General features: G+C 48.0%; 1 protein-coding gene across 1 annotated transcript; it reads left to right on the top strand.

Annotated features, from left to right (window-relative positions):
* Positions 1-1,912: 1,912 nt before the first annotated feature.
* Positions 1,913-13,114, top strand: TBCB (tubulin folding cofactor B). Its single transcript, XM_081869663.1, has 6 exons — positions 1,913-2,100; positions 5,046-5,189; positions 6,284-6,380; positions 8,432-8,623; positions 11,100-11,172; positions 12,372-13,114. The coding sequence occupies exons 1-6, from the start codon at positions 1,987-1,989 to the stop codon at positions 12,490-12,492; spliced, it is 741 nt and encodes a 246-aa protein (XP_081725789.1). The 5' UTR covers positions 1,913-1,986; the 3' UTR covers positions 12,493-13,114.
* Positions 13,115-15,836: the final 2,722 nt, after the last annotated feature.

Genomic DNA, 15,836 nt, shown 5'->3' on the forward strand with positions numbered 1-15,836 from the left:
AAAGCAGCACCTTAAACCTGACCCTGTACTCCACCGGGAGCCAGTGCAGCTGGAAAAGCACTGGGTGAATATGCTCCCATGGCAGAGACCCCGTGAGGAGCCTCGCTGCAGCATTCTGCACCTGCTGGAGTTTCTGGGACAGCTTCAAGGGCAGCCCCGCATAGAGTGAATTACAGTAGTCAAGTCTGGAGGTGACCGTCGCATGGATCACTGAGCCAGGTCGGGGCGGGAAAGGTAAGGGACCAACTGCTTGATGTGGCGAAGGTGGAAAAATGTCGCCTTGGCTGTTGCTGTGCCTCCATGGAAAGGGAGGCGTCAAGGATTGAAGAGGGGCTTCCCGATGGGGGCTCGATATTGCAAAATAAACAATGACAACAGGGGGTTTTTTTCAATTCAAAAAATGCATTGGGGTTTTTCCCCCTGGGAAGCATCGATCTGGGTTAAATGTAATGGGTGGGGTGTGATCTGGTGCTCTGATGCCAACCATGTCGTTGTGGATGTCGTGAGAAAATTGCAGCCCCCAGGAGTGATGGTTCCCACAATGGACGTTTGCCTGGAAGCCCCACCCACCCACCTCCCGCGACTCTGGCTGCGCATACACACAATAGGTGCCAGGCAGGCGGCTCCCCCCAGGAAATCGTAGAATCTTAGAGAGTTGGAAGGGACCCAAGGGGTCATCTAGTCCAACCCCCTGCAACGGTTCCTGGGAACCATAGTTTGCAAAGGGTCCTGGGAACTGTAGCTCCCTAAAGGCGAGAGCAAAAAAAATATTCAAAAACGCTTCACCTTTGGGCATATTTGGACGGAGCCCACCTTGCCAGCTGATTCCATTTCAACAGGCTATGTTTTTGAGCATAAGCAAAATTGGGATGTGCAATTACGAGTAGTAATATTAGTACTATTAGTATTATTACTACAAGTACTCCCATTAATACTACTAGTATCACAAACCTCCCCCTCTCTAGTTATAGATAGGTAGCCGTGTTGGTCTGCCATAGTCAAAACAAAATAAAAAAATTCCTTCCAGTAGCACCTTAAAGACCAACTAAGTTAGTTCTAGGTATGAGCTTTCGTGTGCATGCACACTTCTTCAGATACACTGAAACAGAAGTCACCAGACCCTTCTATATAGTGAGAAGGTGGGGAGGGGTATTACTCAGAAGGGTGGTGGGAATGGGTGATTGGCAGATAGCTGTGATGAGCCTGTTGATGACTCTTAACGACTGCAATAGGTCTTACAGGAGAAAGCAAGGGGTGAAAAGGTGAAAAATGGCAATTGCAACTTATTACCAAACTTAAAACCATGGAGAGACCTGGTCTGAACAGAGACATTGGATTCTTATCTCATTATACATGACAAAGCCATTTTTCAGTGTATCTGAAGAAGTGTGCATGCACACGAAAGCTCATACCTTGAACTGACTTAGTTGGTCTTTAAGGTGCTACTGGAAGGAATTTGTTTATTTCTCCCCCTCTCTGCCTCTGCTCCCCATCGATGCCTGCCTGCCTGCCATTACTGTTAGTACTGTTAGTATTATTACTACGAGTACTAGTACTACATACCTTCCCCCCATCCCTCCCGGCCGGCCTGCCTACATCCTCCGCCAGGAGCCTTGCCCTCCCTTCCAGCCGGCTTCAGCCCCCACCTTCGCTTCCGCACCCCTCCTCGCCATTGGTCACTCTGGAAACACCCCGGCTTCCTATTGGTGGATTCCCCGCTGGGGCTTCACGGATGAGAGAGAGAGAGGGGAAGGGAGGGGCAACGCGAGCCTGAGCTCCGTTTTTCTTGGTGCGTGGTGGCGAGCCTCGGACGCTGATTGGCGTAGGAACGTCACGAGGGCGGGCCGGGCGCGGCGCCATTGGCTGGCGGAGGGAGCGGCCGGCGCCTGATTGGCCGGGCGGCGGGAGCGGCCCGTGAGGGGATTGTGAGGCGGCGGCGGCGGCGGCGGTTTCTCGGCTCCGGTTCCTTCGGGCGGCCGGGTCGGGATGAGCGTCGTGACGGGGACGCCCGCGGTGGTGTCCGTCTCCATCAGCAGCACCCTCAACTCCTTCCGGGCCCTCAAGAGATACCCCCGGGGGCTCACCCTCGCCGAGTTCAAGGTGAGAGGGACGTCGGGACGCGCCGACACGTGTCGAGGAAGAACGCGTGTTCTTCAGCCCCGGGGGCCGAAGGGGGAGGAGACCCCCCTGGCCTCCCCCGTTAGAAAGAGGGCTGCTAAGGGGCTCCCCCTCCCGAAGAAACTGCCAGCATTATTATTAGTATTAGTATTATTATTATTATTTATTATATTAACGGGGGCTGCTCAAAACGTGCGAGGGGCGATCGTTAGGAAACGATCCAGCTTTAGCAGGATGAAAGCATCCTATACCCTTTTTAAAAACGCTGCCTCTTTGGGGTTTTTTTTTATTATTGGGTTTATGTTGGTTTTATGTATTTGATATTTTATGCGAACCGCCCTGAGACCTTCGGGTATAGATGAAATTAATTAATTCATTAATTAAACAAACAAGCAACAACAACAATAATAATAGATAAGTAGCCAGAGGGTTCTTCTCTGCGCCATCCTGTACCTAAAAGATGTACACTGGAAACAGGCAGGCCTATTGTCGCAGCAAAAGAAGAAGAAAAAAAAAAGCACACCCGGTGCCAGATTTATGTATAAGCTAAACAAGCTATAGCTTAGGGCCCCAAAAAATTTTAGGGGGAAAAAAAGCTGGACATACATTTCCAAAATATCAGATAAAAAACCAAATAACATAAAAACTGCATTCAGCAACAGTGTTTTGTGTTGTGTCAGCTCCTATTCTGTGATGTGCAAATGGCTTTGGATACCTATGAGGTCCATCAATGACCATCTAGCATCTATTCAACACAAAAAACTGCGACAATTTGTTGTTGACAAAGGACAGCTGGACATAGAAAGGGCCCCCCCCTTACCTTCAGGAGCTGAGGGCCGCATCAAACCTCAATCCGGCCCTGACAGCACCTCACCGGCCTTTTCCTGAAAAGCAGACATGGATGGGATCCCTCATCTCCCCTGCCCACCCCCCAAATAATCGTAATTATGGCCCTCCCCTCGCAGAAAGGGAGCCGAATTATGACCCTTTGGGAAATTGCCTGGGGGGGGTGGATCCTAGTCCAGCTGCAACCCAGGCTGCCTGCCTGCATCCTTTCCTCTGCTCTCTGTTTCTCCATCCTGAATCTATACTGGGAAATGGGCCACCGTTTTGTTTTGTTTTTTGTAAGCAAGCTGTTCACCGCAAACAGCATTCCCAGGGGAGCCTCTTTTCCACTAAAAAGTGGGGTGGGGGTATCAAAGGAGGGGCCTTCCTCCTCCCACCAGACACCCCCCCCCCCCAGCGCACAGTTCAGAGGGGTGCGTCCCCCTCTCAGAAATGGACTTAGAGTAAATCTGAATTCCTCCCATCCCACCAGAGACTGAATTTGGACTCTTCTCCCCTTTCCTCCAGTAGCATTACATCTCCTCCCCCCCCCCAAAAAAAAAGTTCTGGCGTTTACACCAAAAGTGGGGATTCTCAAAAACAGTTGAGTTTGGCACAGACTCCTCCATTCTGCCCTCTTGCAATTCCAAACAAAGGTGCATTTCCGGGAGGAATTAGTGCCGAGGGCATTGAAAATATTGAGGGCCCCTGAAGTCCCACTGATTTGGAGGTGGCCTGTTTGCACAGCGGCACCTGCGGGCTCCCCAGAGAGGAAGCTGGCATGGAGGGGGTGGTGCCCTGTTCTGGGGTAAGCGACTCCTGCGCTGCTGGCCGTGGCGGGGCCTGTTTGCTTCCACGCCGAATGGGTTTGCGGTGGCAGCAGGGTTGCTGCAGGCGTGTGTGATGGTGTACCAAAGGAATGCAGAGCCCATCCAGCGCCAAACAAGAGGATTTTTCCTTGTGGGAGAATTGGCTCCCTCTGCTTTGACATTGCAGGGGGAATGTGGGTTTAGGCTTTGCAGCTAGATTTTTAGCTGCATGGCATGCCCTTTACACCCATTGCATGCGGGCGCAGATGGTCATTGGACTTGCCCTCCTGCTCTTGCTTGAAAAGCTGGTGCTTTCTTCCACCCATCTGCCCCCCCTCCAACCCCGGGGGGGGGGAGACCCTTATATTTGCTTGCTTCAAGTTCCAAACTTGCTCCTCTTTGCTTCTGCCTTTTTTTGGGGGGTGTCCTTAGCAGAACAGCACTCGCCCCCATTTTGAGCTCTGGTCCCCAGCAAACAGGCCTGTGTCAACAATAACAAAAATCCTTTTGTGCCACACATCCAAACTGGGATTAACGGCAGCTTGGCAACTGGCGCCCCGTGCCCAGCTGAGTGAGCCGGCCAACCAGCTCTCTTTTTCTCTCCCCTCCCCGCCCCCCCCCCATGGCTGCAGCGTGTGGCCTTGTGCCAAATTCTGCCTTTTGTTTCCCTCCAGCATCTCTTTTTCTGCCCTGGCAGTGAGAAACAACCGGGACAATTTAAGGATGGAGCTTGTTCACGCTTTCCCCTCCCTCCACTCAGATGCTGTTTTGCAGTCCCCACCTATGTCAGGAATGTCCCTATCCCCTACTTAGCACCCTGAGCTGGGAGCTGTGCAGGCTGCATCACAGAGGGGAGACCTGTTTCTTGCTCAGAGGTGTAGAGCCTTGGTCAGCAACGAGTTTCTCTGCAGAGCCATTCTGTGAAGAATTGAGGGGTTGGGTGGGCAACCCCGCCCCCTAAAGTACCTGGCCTGCACACTCTATCGCCACAGGCACCTCTTTGTCTCTCTCTCTTTTGAGCTTCAGATTGACAACTGGCAGGCCAGAAAGCATCTTTCATACAGCCGTGTTAGACTGAAGCAAACTTGTTGCTGACCTTAGCTTCGCAGTCCCCACTAAGATGCCTTGATGTATCCCCATCACTAGAGGTCACAATCACCACTGGTCCCATTAGTGTTAACGTTACTGTTGTGGTTCGTCTTGCACGGAGCGAGGGGTGGGATACTTCACATCATCTGTTGCCTGTGATAAATACTCTTCTTCCCCTTCTGCCTGGTGCTTCTGCCTGAACAGTGTAAGCTGGAACTGGTTGTGGGAAGTCCGGCATCATGCATGGACCTCGAGCTCTATACTCCGGACGACAAGTTTGTGATGAAACTCGACAGCGACGAGGCCTTGCTGGGGTCTTACCCCATCGACGACGGGTGCAGGATTCATGTGAGTGTTGATCTGGTTCTTCCCTGGATCAAAAGGCTCTCATAATACTTTTGCTACTGCAAGAAATTGGGGGAAGCTGCCTTGGGGCCTGGATTGCATGAGGGCCTCTTACACTTCTGATAAGAAGCCACCTTCTGATTTCTGTTGTTGTCCCTCTGTTTCGCCCTATTATTTATCTAGCAGCAGCATCAATGTGCTGTCAGACATGTGCTGTCAAGGGCCTACTCTCCCCTTATAGTACTGTTCCCCAAAGCTGGGGATGGCAGAGGCCCTGATGAGACTCCTCTGCCAAGTAAAAGCATTTCACTTCTTCCATGCACTGGCAATAAATTTGTGAATGCCACCATTGCTGTAGGTCTTCTATGCTGCTGTGTACACTAACCTGTTTTTGGAAATGATAGGTTTATTCAACGTGTTTTTAGGTGCTTGTTGTATGTTTTAATATGTTGGCAACCCCCCTGTGATCAGAATGATGTGATGAAGGGCAGTCTACTGGTGTTGCTAGTAAATGTCAATAAACAAAATTTTAAAAATACAATTCTCTGTAAACAGAATGGGAGGACAGGTCCCTGCTGCATGGTGGCGGGGGGGGGGGAGAGAATAAGCATTTATTTCAGGTGCATGCGCTTGGTCCTATTTGCAGTAGGTTATGCAGATTACTGGGTTCTGCCAAAGGATTTGTGAGTGCGTGACGAAAGTGAGGTTCCCTTGCTACTGAAATGTAGTTTGCACATTTCATAGGAATGGGGACCTGCTTTCTTCCATTGCTTAATGTTGCTCTGAACAGCATTATGCACATTGGTGCCACACTGCAAATAACTAAATTATGTGACCTATTGATTTTTGGAGTATTTTCCATAGTGGGGTCTATTCCTAGTAGTAACTGTGTCACTGTGTTCTATATATAAATTTAATCCTTATTAAAAAAAAGATGGAATGAAACATGCGGCACATGGCCATCTGTGAACTAGAACTTAGAGCCCCTTTGCAATTGGTGGCAACAAATGCCTTAAAAAAAAAAAAAGCTTAGAAATTGCTCTTTTGCTTCTGCCTTTAAAAAATAAATAAAATGACTATGTTTTGGGGATCTGTAGGTTATTGACAGGAGCGGTGCAACCATCGGGGAATACGAAAATGTGTCAAAGGTAGAGAAGTTCGAGATAACCGATGCTGAATATGACAAGCGAACAGGTGAGAGCTGACGGCATGTCCCAAATGAATCTATGTTTGAAAGAAAAGAGTCTGTCTAATCCCATCAGTTGTATCTTAGGTTTTTGAAACTGGCTCCTCGTTTGTGTGTTGGGTTCCAGCTGCTCACATTCTTGCATGGCTTCGAAAGAAGTTGAGAGAAACCGCTTCTGGTGCAACGGGACACTGTCACAAGTGCCAGAGCCATGGAAACACTTTTTAACTTCCCGCTGCAGTGGTACCTATTAATCTACTTGCACTGGTATACTTTTGAACTGCTGGGTTCGCAGAAGCTAGGACAGAGCAACGGGAGCTCACCGTATCATGGGGATTTGAACTGACGACCGATTGGAAGGTTGGCAGTTCAAATCTGTGCGACGGGGTGAGCTCCTGTTCCTCTATCCCAGCTTTGGCCAACCTAGCAGTTCGAAAGCATGACAACGTGATTAGATAAATAGATGTGTGGCAGGAAGGTAAATGGCATTTCCGTGTGCTCTGGCACTCGTCACGGTCCTCCATGTGCCAGTAGCGGTTTAGTCATGCTGGCCACATGACCCAGAAAGCTGTCTGTGGTCAAACATCGGCTCCCTCAGCCTGAAGAGTGATGAGCACTGCACCCCATAGTCGCCTTTGACGGGGCTTAGCAGTCCAGGGTTACCTTCACCTTGCCTGGGTAAGAGAAGACTGATAGTATAGCCATTTCCAAATATCTAAAGGGTTGTCACTTGGAAGAGGGAACAAGCTTGTTTTCTGCTACTACAGAGGGCAGGACTCAAACCAGTAGACTCAAGCTACAAGAAAGGCGATTCCAACTAAACATCAGGAAGAACTTTCTGACAGTAAGAGTCGTTTGACAGTGGAACGGACTCCCTCGGGAGCTGGTGGATTCTACTTCGTTGGAGGCTTTTAAGCAGAGATCGGACGGCCATCTGTCATGGATGCTTGAGCTGAGATTCCAGCATTGCATGGGGTTGTACTGGATGACCCTCAAGGTCCCTTCCAACTGTACAGATTCTAAGTTTCCATGTCTTGTGGCATTGCTGAATTTCTCAAGTAAGAAGAGTGCCGTTGTGCTCAGGCCCTGCTTGTGAACTTCCCGTTCAGGTTGGCCACACTGAGAGCAGGCTGCTGGGCCAGATAGACCTTGGTTCCCTTGCTTGAGTGAACTAATTCACAGAGGGCTCAGCGGTACCGTTGTAGATGACCTTGTTTCAGTCTGAGTGTTTCTTGAAGGAACCCAGCTTCCTCTTTGCGGCTTTAATAATAATAATAATAATAATAATAATAATAATAATAATAATACTTTTTTATTTATACCCCGCCCTCCCCAGCCAAGGCCGGACTCAGAGCAGCTTACAAGCAATAATAAAAACAAGATGAATGATTACAACTTAAAAACAAAAATAAAATACAACATTAAAATAATGGAACATTAAAATATTAAAATGTAGCCTCATCGCAGGAGGAGAAGGAAAAGAAAGAAAAAAAGAGGGAGGGAGGGAATCAAATTGGCTCCAAGCCAAAGGCCAGGCAGAACAACTCCGTTTTACAGGCCCTGCGGAAAGAAATCAGATCCTGCAGGGCCCTGGTCTCATGAGGCAGAGCGTTCCACCAGGCCGGAGCCAGAGTTGAAAAGGCCCTGGCTCTGGTTGAACCCAATCTAACTTCCTTAGGGCCTGGGACCACTAGGATGTTGCTATTTATGGACCTTGAGGCTCTCCGTGGGGCATACCGGGAGAGGCGGTCCTGTAGGTACGAGGGTCCTAGGCCGTGAAGGGCTTTAAAGGTCAAAACCAGTACCTTAAATCTGACCCTGTACTCCACCGGGAGCCAGTGTAGCTTGAAAAGCACTGGGTGAATATGCTCCCATGGCAGAGACCCCGTGAGGAGCCTCGCTGCAGCATTCTGTACCCGCTGGAGTTTCTGGGACAGCTTCAAGGGCAGCCCCGCATAGAGCGAATTACAGTAGTCAAGCCTGGAGGTGAGCGTCGCATGGATCAGGGAAGCAAGTTGACTCCTTTTGAACGATTCCCGCCATTCTCTGTGTCGTGCAGATACAGCACGCTCCTTCATGAAAACAAGCAAGCTGGGGCAGTACAATGCGGAAGAAATGATGAAGAGGGAAGCCGAGAGGGAGCAGAAGCTGCTGGAGGAGAAGGCCCTCGCGGAAGCCATTTCCGTGGGGTCGAGGTGTGAGGTGCGGGCAGCGGGGCAGCCCAACAAGCGGGGGACAGTGATGTACGTTGGTGAGTACCTGGGCGCATGTCCCTACTTCCTGCCCTGTAGAAGAGAATCACTTTGTAGGGATTGGGTGGGGGTGGGGCATTTAAAATATGGTGCAGAAACCAGTGTGAGAAGCAGTTTGAAGTCTTATTTGGTTTTGCTTTATAAACCAGGTGAAGAATTCTGTAACGCATTTGGCACCACTGGGGAGATGAGTTAGGTTTGCAGGTTCCGTCCCCATATGGGACAGCTGCATATTCCTGCATTGCAGGGGCTGGACTAGATTGGCTGGATCAATCCATCAACTTCTGTTGGATGATTTAGAAGGATTCCGTCTGGCATCACTTTTGCTGTGCGTGTGTGTCACTATCCACACTCAGCAGAGTTACATCTCAACGCAGCTCCATCCTTGGAATCGTCTTCAGGGTTCAACTCAACGTTCACACATTAGGCAATAAACATTCATGGCCGCCATAAAGATTCGGTCAAGTGTAGAAGTTTACTTGTCAGGCTAGCAAATATATACAGACATTCGCCACTGCCAGGGTCTAGGCATGCTTAGAGTCCCACAAGAGTCCAATACACTCACTCTCTGCTTCTTTTATTTATGCAATAATTTTTATTAGTTTTCAATTACAACAATCCAATCATTATAACAATGCCAGATTATAATACAATTAATAATACCAATCATTGAGATGCCAAATAACAGAATTTAGGTGGCCTCCCTCATGCTAGAATTCATGGTTTGATGGTTTCCTTTATTTCTGTGTTCCAAAGTCTTATAAATTTCAATTACGCTCCAGTCCAGATACCAGCTCCTTATATCACAGCTGCAATTTTAATGATTTCCATTCGTATTGACACATTGAATAATTTCGGCACCTGCAGATGAAGCTTTCAAACTCTCTCCTTCCTGTGTGTCCGTAATATTTCTTCCTTGTAATATATCATGTCTATCTTTTGTCAAAACAAAACAAATTCCTTCCAGTAGCACCTTAAAGACCAACTAAGTCAGTTCTTGGTATGAGCTTTCGTGTGCATGCACACTTCTTCAGATACATTCTTCAGAAGTGTGCATGCACACGAAAGCTCATACCAAGAACTGACTTAGTTGGTCTTTAAGGTGCTACTGGAAGGAATTTGTTTTGTTTTGACTATGGCAGACCAACACGGCTACCTATCTGTATCTTTTGTCAGTTGCTGTTGTTCTCCAGCATGCCTTGGGCGGTGCTAGTGTCCCATTGTTGTTTCAGAAGATCTCCATTGTTTTACAACTACGAAAGTCACACTTCCCAATAAGTTTCCAGTTTTCTCCATCTTTTTCTCAGCCTGGGAGGGAGAGCAAGCTGTCAAGGGTTGCCATATTTGAAACAGTGAAAATCTGGACAGAAAAGTTGTTGAGGTTGTGTTTTCTTCGCAAAAATAACAAATTGCCGTTTTCTAGCTATTTTTCTGGGAAACCGGCAAAAACAGCACTGCTGACATGGGCTTGATTCTCCCAAACACCTCACCAATTTCCACCTGGAGGCTGCTAGAGACAACGGTATTCCGGATATGTCTGGTCAATTCCAGACCTGTGGTAACCCTATGTAGAGTTGGAAGGGGTCACCTAGTCCAGTCACATCCAGTGGTCTCTCTGCTTCTCTTAACTGCAAGAGACAAGTTACAAGTTACACAGAACCATTGTTAACAGTACTTCCTGTCACGCTGCACATGTCCAAAGAACAGTTACCACAGAAAGTGTCCTTGCATACACAAAAAAACTCCAGCCTTCTGCTTCTTCTTGAAGCTTCTCTGTTTCTGGAACAAGTGATTCTCTCTCACACACAGAGAGAGAATATCCAACATAGATGACCGCCAGGGTCCCTCCCAACTCTAAGATTTTATGAAATTTGATGGTGCTTTTCAGCTTGAACAAGGATTATGAGTGTCCCTCCCTCCTTGCAAAAACAGATAAGCTGCTTCAAGTTCCAGTAAGACTTATAGTCCAAAGCATGCTTCCATAATAATAATAATAATAATAATAATAATAATAATAATAATAATAAATACCCCGCCCATCTGGCTGGGTTTCCCCAGCCACTGTGGGCAGCTTCCAACAGAATATAAAAATACAATACAGTGGTACCTCTGGTTGCGAAAGGGATCCGTTCCGGAGGCCCGTTTGCAACATGAAAAGAATGCAACCCGCAGTGGCGTGTCTGCGCACACGTGGGTTGTGACTTACTGCTTCTGTGCATGCATGTGACATCATTTTGCACGTCTGCGCGAGCAGCGAAACCCAGAAGGAACCCTTTCCGGTACTTCCAGGTTGCCGCGGGACGTAACCTGAAAGAATGTCACATGAAGCGGACGTAACATGAGGTATGACTGTAGTCTATTAAACATTAAAAGCTTCCCTAAACAGGGCTGCCTTCAGATGTCTTCTAAAAGTCTGGTAGTTGTGCATTGTAAGTTAGGATTGTAAGCTTTCCCCCTTTCCTTTCTTCTCCATAGGCTTAACGGAGTTCAAGCCTGGTTACTGGGTCGGCATCAAGTATGATGAGCCTGTGGGGAAGCATGACGGAAGGTAAAGCCCTCTCTCCACCTGACGTCTCTTGCAGGGCAGTCCTGCCTCGCCTGGCCCCGAAGTGGGTCATAATGGGATCTGGGTGGCTCTGGCAGCTTCATAGCTTCACGTTGAAGCATCAGCGTGTTCCCACCTTAACTTCTGGTACATTGTCGGCACGTGTTTTAGGTCTACGTCTAAAGGCAGTCCACAGAGTGTTGCAGGGGCACTAGACTTAACATTCAGCGTGTGTGTTGGGTTTTCTTAGTGTTTGTCAATTCATTTTGGGCTGCCTCAGAAAGAGAAAAAACAAGTCCGAGTTTGCTTCAAGTCTTCCTCTGTAGTGTTGCTGGCAGCAATTCAATAAATATACGGCTTCTCCGTTGAGAAGGACAAGAGTGCAGAATGTTGTAATGGGTACAGAATTCTGCCAGAGGGGTGACTGAATAACATTTCCAGCGGTTGGAGGCAGAATGTCAGAGCCCCACATGGTTCCCACCTCTCTTTAATAGCCAGCAAAACAAAAAGAAATGTTTTTTGAAACGTAAAATAATATTAATGATTTTATTATTATATGCCGGTCATCTGACTAGGTTTCCCCTGCCACTCTGGGCGGCTCACAACAAAATATCAAAAACACAGTAAAACCTCAGCCTTCCCTGAGCAGGGCTGCCTTCAGATGTCTTCTAAAAGTCAAATACAGTGGTACCTTGGTTTACGAACTTAATCCGTTCCGGAAGTCTGTTCTTAAACCAAAGCGTTCTTAAGCCAAGGTGTGCTTTCCTATATCAGCGGGGGGACTCAATTTACAAATGGAACACACTCAACAGGACATGCAGCCTGTTCTGCTTCCAAGGCAAAGTTCACAAACCAAAACACCTACTTTCAGGTTTGCAGTGTTCTTAATCCAAGTTGTTCATAAACCAAGCTGTTCTTAAACCACAGCACCACTGTAGTTGTTTTAAAGATTTTTAAAATGGCAGGAGCAGGATAAATAACACGGAGCAAGAAACTGTGCAAAACAGGCAACTCCTGTAATTGTTACAGGGCACAGAATGTGGATTGCAGAAGTGTTCCTTTTTTAAAAGTCAGCGGCATGTGCCAAGGATCGGGGCTTAGGCCGCCCTTTGAGCTGCTGGGCTTCTCCTCAGACTGCTATCCCTGGACACCCCCCATCCTGAGTGTGACTCTCTTTCTTCTGCTCTTCCTCTCCTTGGCAGCGTCAACGGAAAGCAGTACTTTGAGTGCCAGCTCAAGTACGGGGCCTTTGTGAAGCCTCGCTTCGTCACCGTGGGGGATTTCCCAGAAGAGGTGGACTACGGCCTGGACGATGAAATGTGACGGGGAGACGAAGAGGTGCAGGGGTGGCTGAAGGAAGCAGAGCGGGTCGCCATGCGGCCTCTGTTAATGGCTGGCTGTTGCGCTCTGATCCCATGCGCAAGGTCACTTGAGCAAGCCAAAGGGAGAAGGCGCGAAAAGCCGCTGTGTGTTCTTCGACTTGTGTTGGTGGTCCCCCCCCCCCCGCTTCCCTTTCCCCTGGTTGTCTCTTGTTTGTTCCGTGAAGATGCTATATCCCCTTGGTTTTTCTCATGTTTACACCCTTCTATGCCAGCTCAGTTAGCCCAGAGAAAACTGGAGTCTCCTTGCCTTGTTGCAGCAATCCCTGAAAGGGTGAGGCCTGGGGGTGGCAGCAAAGTCGCTCCTGATTCCCCCATCCCAGTAGTAAGGCCTGCTGGTTGCAGAAGCAGTTAGTTGAGCAGGTTGAAAAGAGTTGAACCTCTGAGCAGATTTGTACAAGACCTTTCCTGCTTTTTTAAAAAAAAAGTCAACGCAGACATTTCTATGACCATGTATTCCCCCCCCCCCCATTGTGAAAACGTTTTTTTTGTGTGTGCTACTGGCCGATGCTATGTGAATATGATAAATTTTAAAAAGTTGGTGGGAAAATACATTCCAGACACGAGTGCTGCTTCTGTGTGAGCTTCTTCCATCTTGCGCACCGAGTTCCTGGGGGTAGAGGTATAGGAGGTCGTCTTGCAGCAGCTCTCCAGATCCTTGAATCTCCTTGCCTTGCTTTCCAGATCCCTTCAGCTGGAGATTCCACGGAAGGAACCTGGAACCTTGTGCAAGGGAAAGTGTGTGCAGCGCGGCCACTGGGCTCTTCTCCCCCGGCCTCTGAAGATTACAAATACTGGTGGGGTGGGGGTGACCCATTAGTACCAATGATGAGGAACCTACATCAGCCCCACCCAGCATGGCCCAGTGGTGGAGGGTGATGGGAGTTTTAGTCCAGCATTCATTAGGAGGGCCACAGATTCCCCATCCTTCCTCTAGTGTGATCTCCAGGCTGCCTTGACTGCAAGGACTCCTTTGTTTCTGCTCTTCTAGGGAAGCACCTGCTAAATTCATATTCTCTCTCTCCTTATTAACACTGATTTTCTCTGCACCTGCTTCAAGCTGCTAGTTGTCATCTGCCCCTTGCGCTGCTTTCACTCTGTCCGTTCTGCCTAAGTGGAATTCCGCTGTTTCCCTCCTTTCTCGTCTTCACAGCCTGTTCCTCCCTCAGCTGGTAACGGTATTCCTCCGTCTTGCTCAGCTGGTCCTGTTTCCCTTCTGTTGGGTTGGAATAAACGACAGACGAGTAGCAGGTGTCATCTGGGAGGCATCCTCTCGAGCATGTCTCGGGGAGTCCCTTTTATTGAATAATACAGCATTGCCACATATGTGCTTGTTGCTGATTGGTTAACACAAGTACAAGGCAAAGGATACATATAGGTATTAAACACTAATAGATTAAAGGCTGAGAAAGGGAGCACAGAACTAGACAGGCATGAAAACCTCCTAATTAAATTATAATTGGTGATTAATAGAACAAGACCTAAAACAATTACTTAATGATTGATAATGTAAGACTTAAATGGACATAACAAAATAAAAAAATTCCTTCCAGTAGCACCTTAAAGACCAACTGAGTTAGTTCTAGGTATGAGCTTTCGTGTGCATGCACACTTCTTCAGAAGAAGTGTGCATGCACACGAAAGCTCATACCTAGAACTAACTCAGTTGGTCTTTAAGGTGCTACTGGAAGGAATTTTTTTATTTTGTTTTGACCATGGCAGACCAACACGGCTACCTATCTGTAACTTAAATGGACATATCAATCACGTTCCATAGATGTGATCAACTATGCATTAAGAACAGGTCAGAATGCCATGTTTGTATGAACTAAGTGTGAACTTGAACATTCTGAGGTGATGAGAAAATGTCTCAACCTAGAACGGTTTGTACAGAAGCAAAAACTTTCCTACAGAAGCAAAACTTTCCTACACCTTCAAAATCCTTCATCGCCCAGGCCTCAACTCGTTTGCTCGTCATCCGACTCATCTTTCTCCCGCCTCATTTGTTCACCCTGGTTTCTCTCCCAGCCCTTCCCGAATCTCAAGCTCTGTGGTCAAGGGCCACGTCATTTAGGAGGGTGCTGTTGCATCTCGCTCACAGCTGGGCTGGATAAATGCAGTAGTAATTGGGGAGCTTTTCATGTAGTTGAGCAAAAAGGAATGTGAGTGGAAGCTTAAGCCTCCCCTGAAATGTGACCATTGTGGTTTTGTGGCTGCAGGATTCTGCAAGCTTGCCAAATATATATATATATATATATATATGCGTCCCTTGCCTGGGAAGGTTGGGTAGTGGGCTCAAACTATACTGCCTTTCATAGATTACTATGATAGTCATATTCCCTGCTCTAGTCATAGCTGTCAACTTTTCCCTTTTCTTGCGAGGAATCCTATTTGAAATAAGGGAATTTCCCTTTAAAAAAAGGGAACAGTTGACAGCTATAGTTCTAGTTTTTCCTCAAAAGTGACTGGATTAAAAAAACAACAACCCCCAATCAGCTGCTTAAAGCCATCAAGCTGCATATGACAGCAAAGCTAAACATTTGTTTTGGAAACGAGTTTGGAGTCAGTGTCGTAAGCCTTCTTAACGAAGCTACATCCGGGGCTTCTGGGGGCAGGTGGTGGGGAGCCCCCAGTGAACAGTGCCTGAGCTGTAGATGCCAGCCCTTCCCTCTCCCAAGTCCTGCAACTTCCATCTCAGAATTACTTTCCCTTAACATCTTTGCCCCCCCCACCTGACTCCCACCTCCTGTCAGTGCCAGCCAGCGTAGTTGGCGGTCAGGGCTGAGAGGAGGGGTGTGCAGTGCTGGTGCCAGGCTATTTTGTGCCTTAGGGAAATTGCTAACTTCAAATTAAAAAAACCCATCTTGTAGAAATGATAAAAATCCTTCAAAATGTAGAAGTAAAACATGGTCAGAAATTCGTAGGATAAACAAAAACGAATCTGTATAAAAACTCAGCCCCTCAAAGGTCAGTATTGCACCCTAGGTAGAACGTGAGCCTCTTATTCTCAGAGTTACGGGTTCAAGCCCCACCATGGGCAAAAGAGCCCTGCATTGCAGGGGGTTGGGCTAGATGACCCTCGTGGTCCCAGCTGTACAATTCTGTGGTAGCACCGGCCCTGGGCGTATGTAAGGCCACAGGTTCCCTATCTTGTCTGAAGCAACATGGGCAGCCCAAAACCTTTGGCTGCCTTTGGTATGATCCTCCACCCCCATCGTTCAGCCCGGACGCCGAGGTCCAGCTCCGAGGGTCTTCTGGCGGTTCCCTTGCTACGAGAAGCAAAGGTAC

The sequence above is a fragment of the Podarcis erhardii genome, assembly GCF_964252035.2.
Source record: "Podarcis erhardii genome assembly, chromosome: 7".
NCBI classification, from domain to species: domain Eukaryota; kingdom Metazoa; phylum Chordata; class Lepidosauria; order Squamata; family Lacertidae; genus Podarcis; species Podarcis erhardii.

Coding starts and splice junctions, on each gene's coding strand:
- TBCB (XM_081869663.1), top strand. CDS start 1,987: ATGAGCGTCGTGACGGGGACGCCCGCGGTGGTGTCCGTCTCCATCAGC. Junction 2,101..5,045: donor TCACCCTCGCCGAGTTCAAG/GTGAGAGGGACG, acceptor CTGCCTGAACAG/TGTAAGCTGGAACTGGTTGT. Junction 8,624..11,099: donor GGGGACAGTGATGTACGTTG/GTGAGTACCTGG, acceptor TCTTCTCCATAG/GCTTAACGGAGTTCAAGCCT.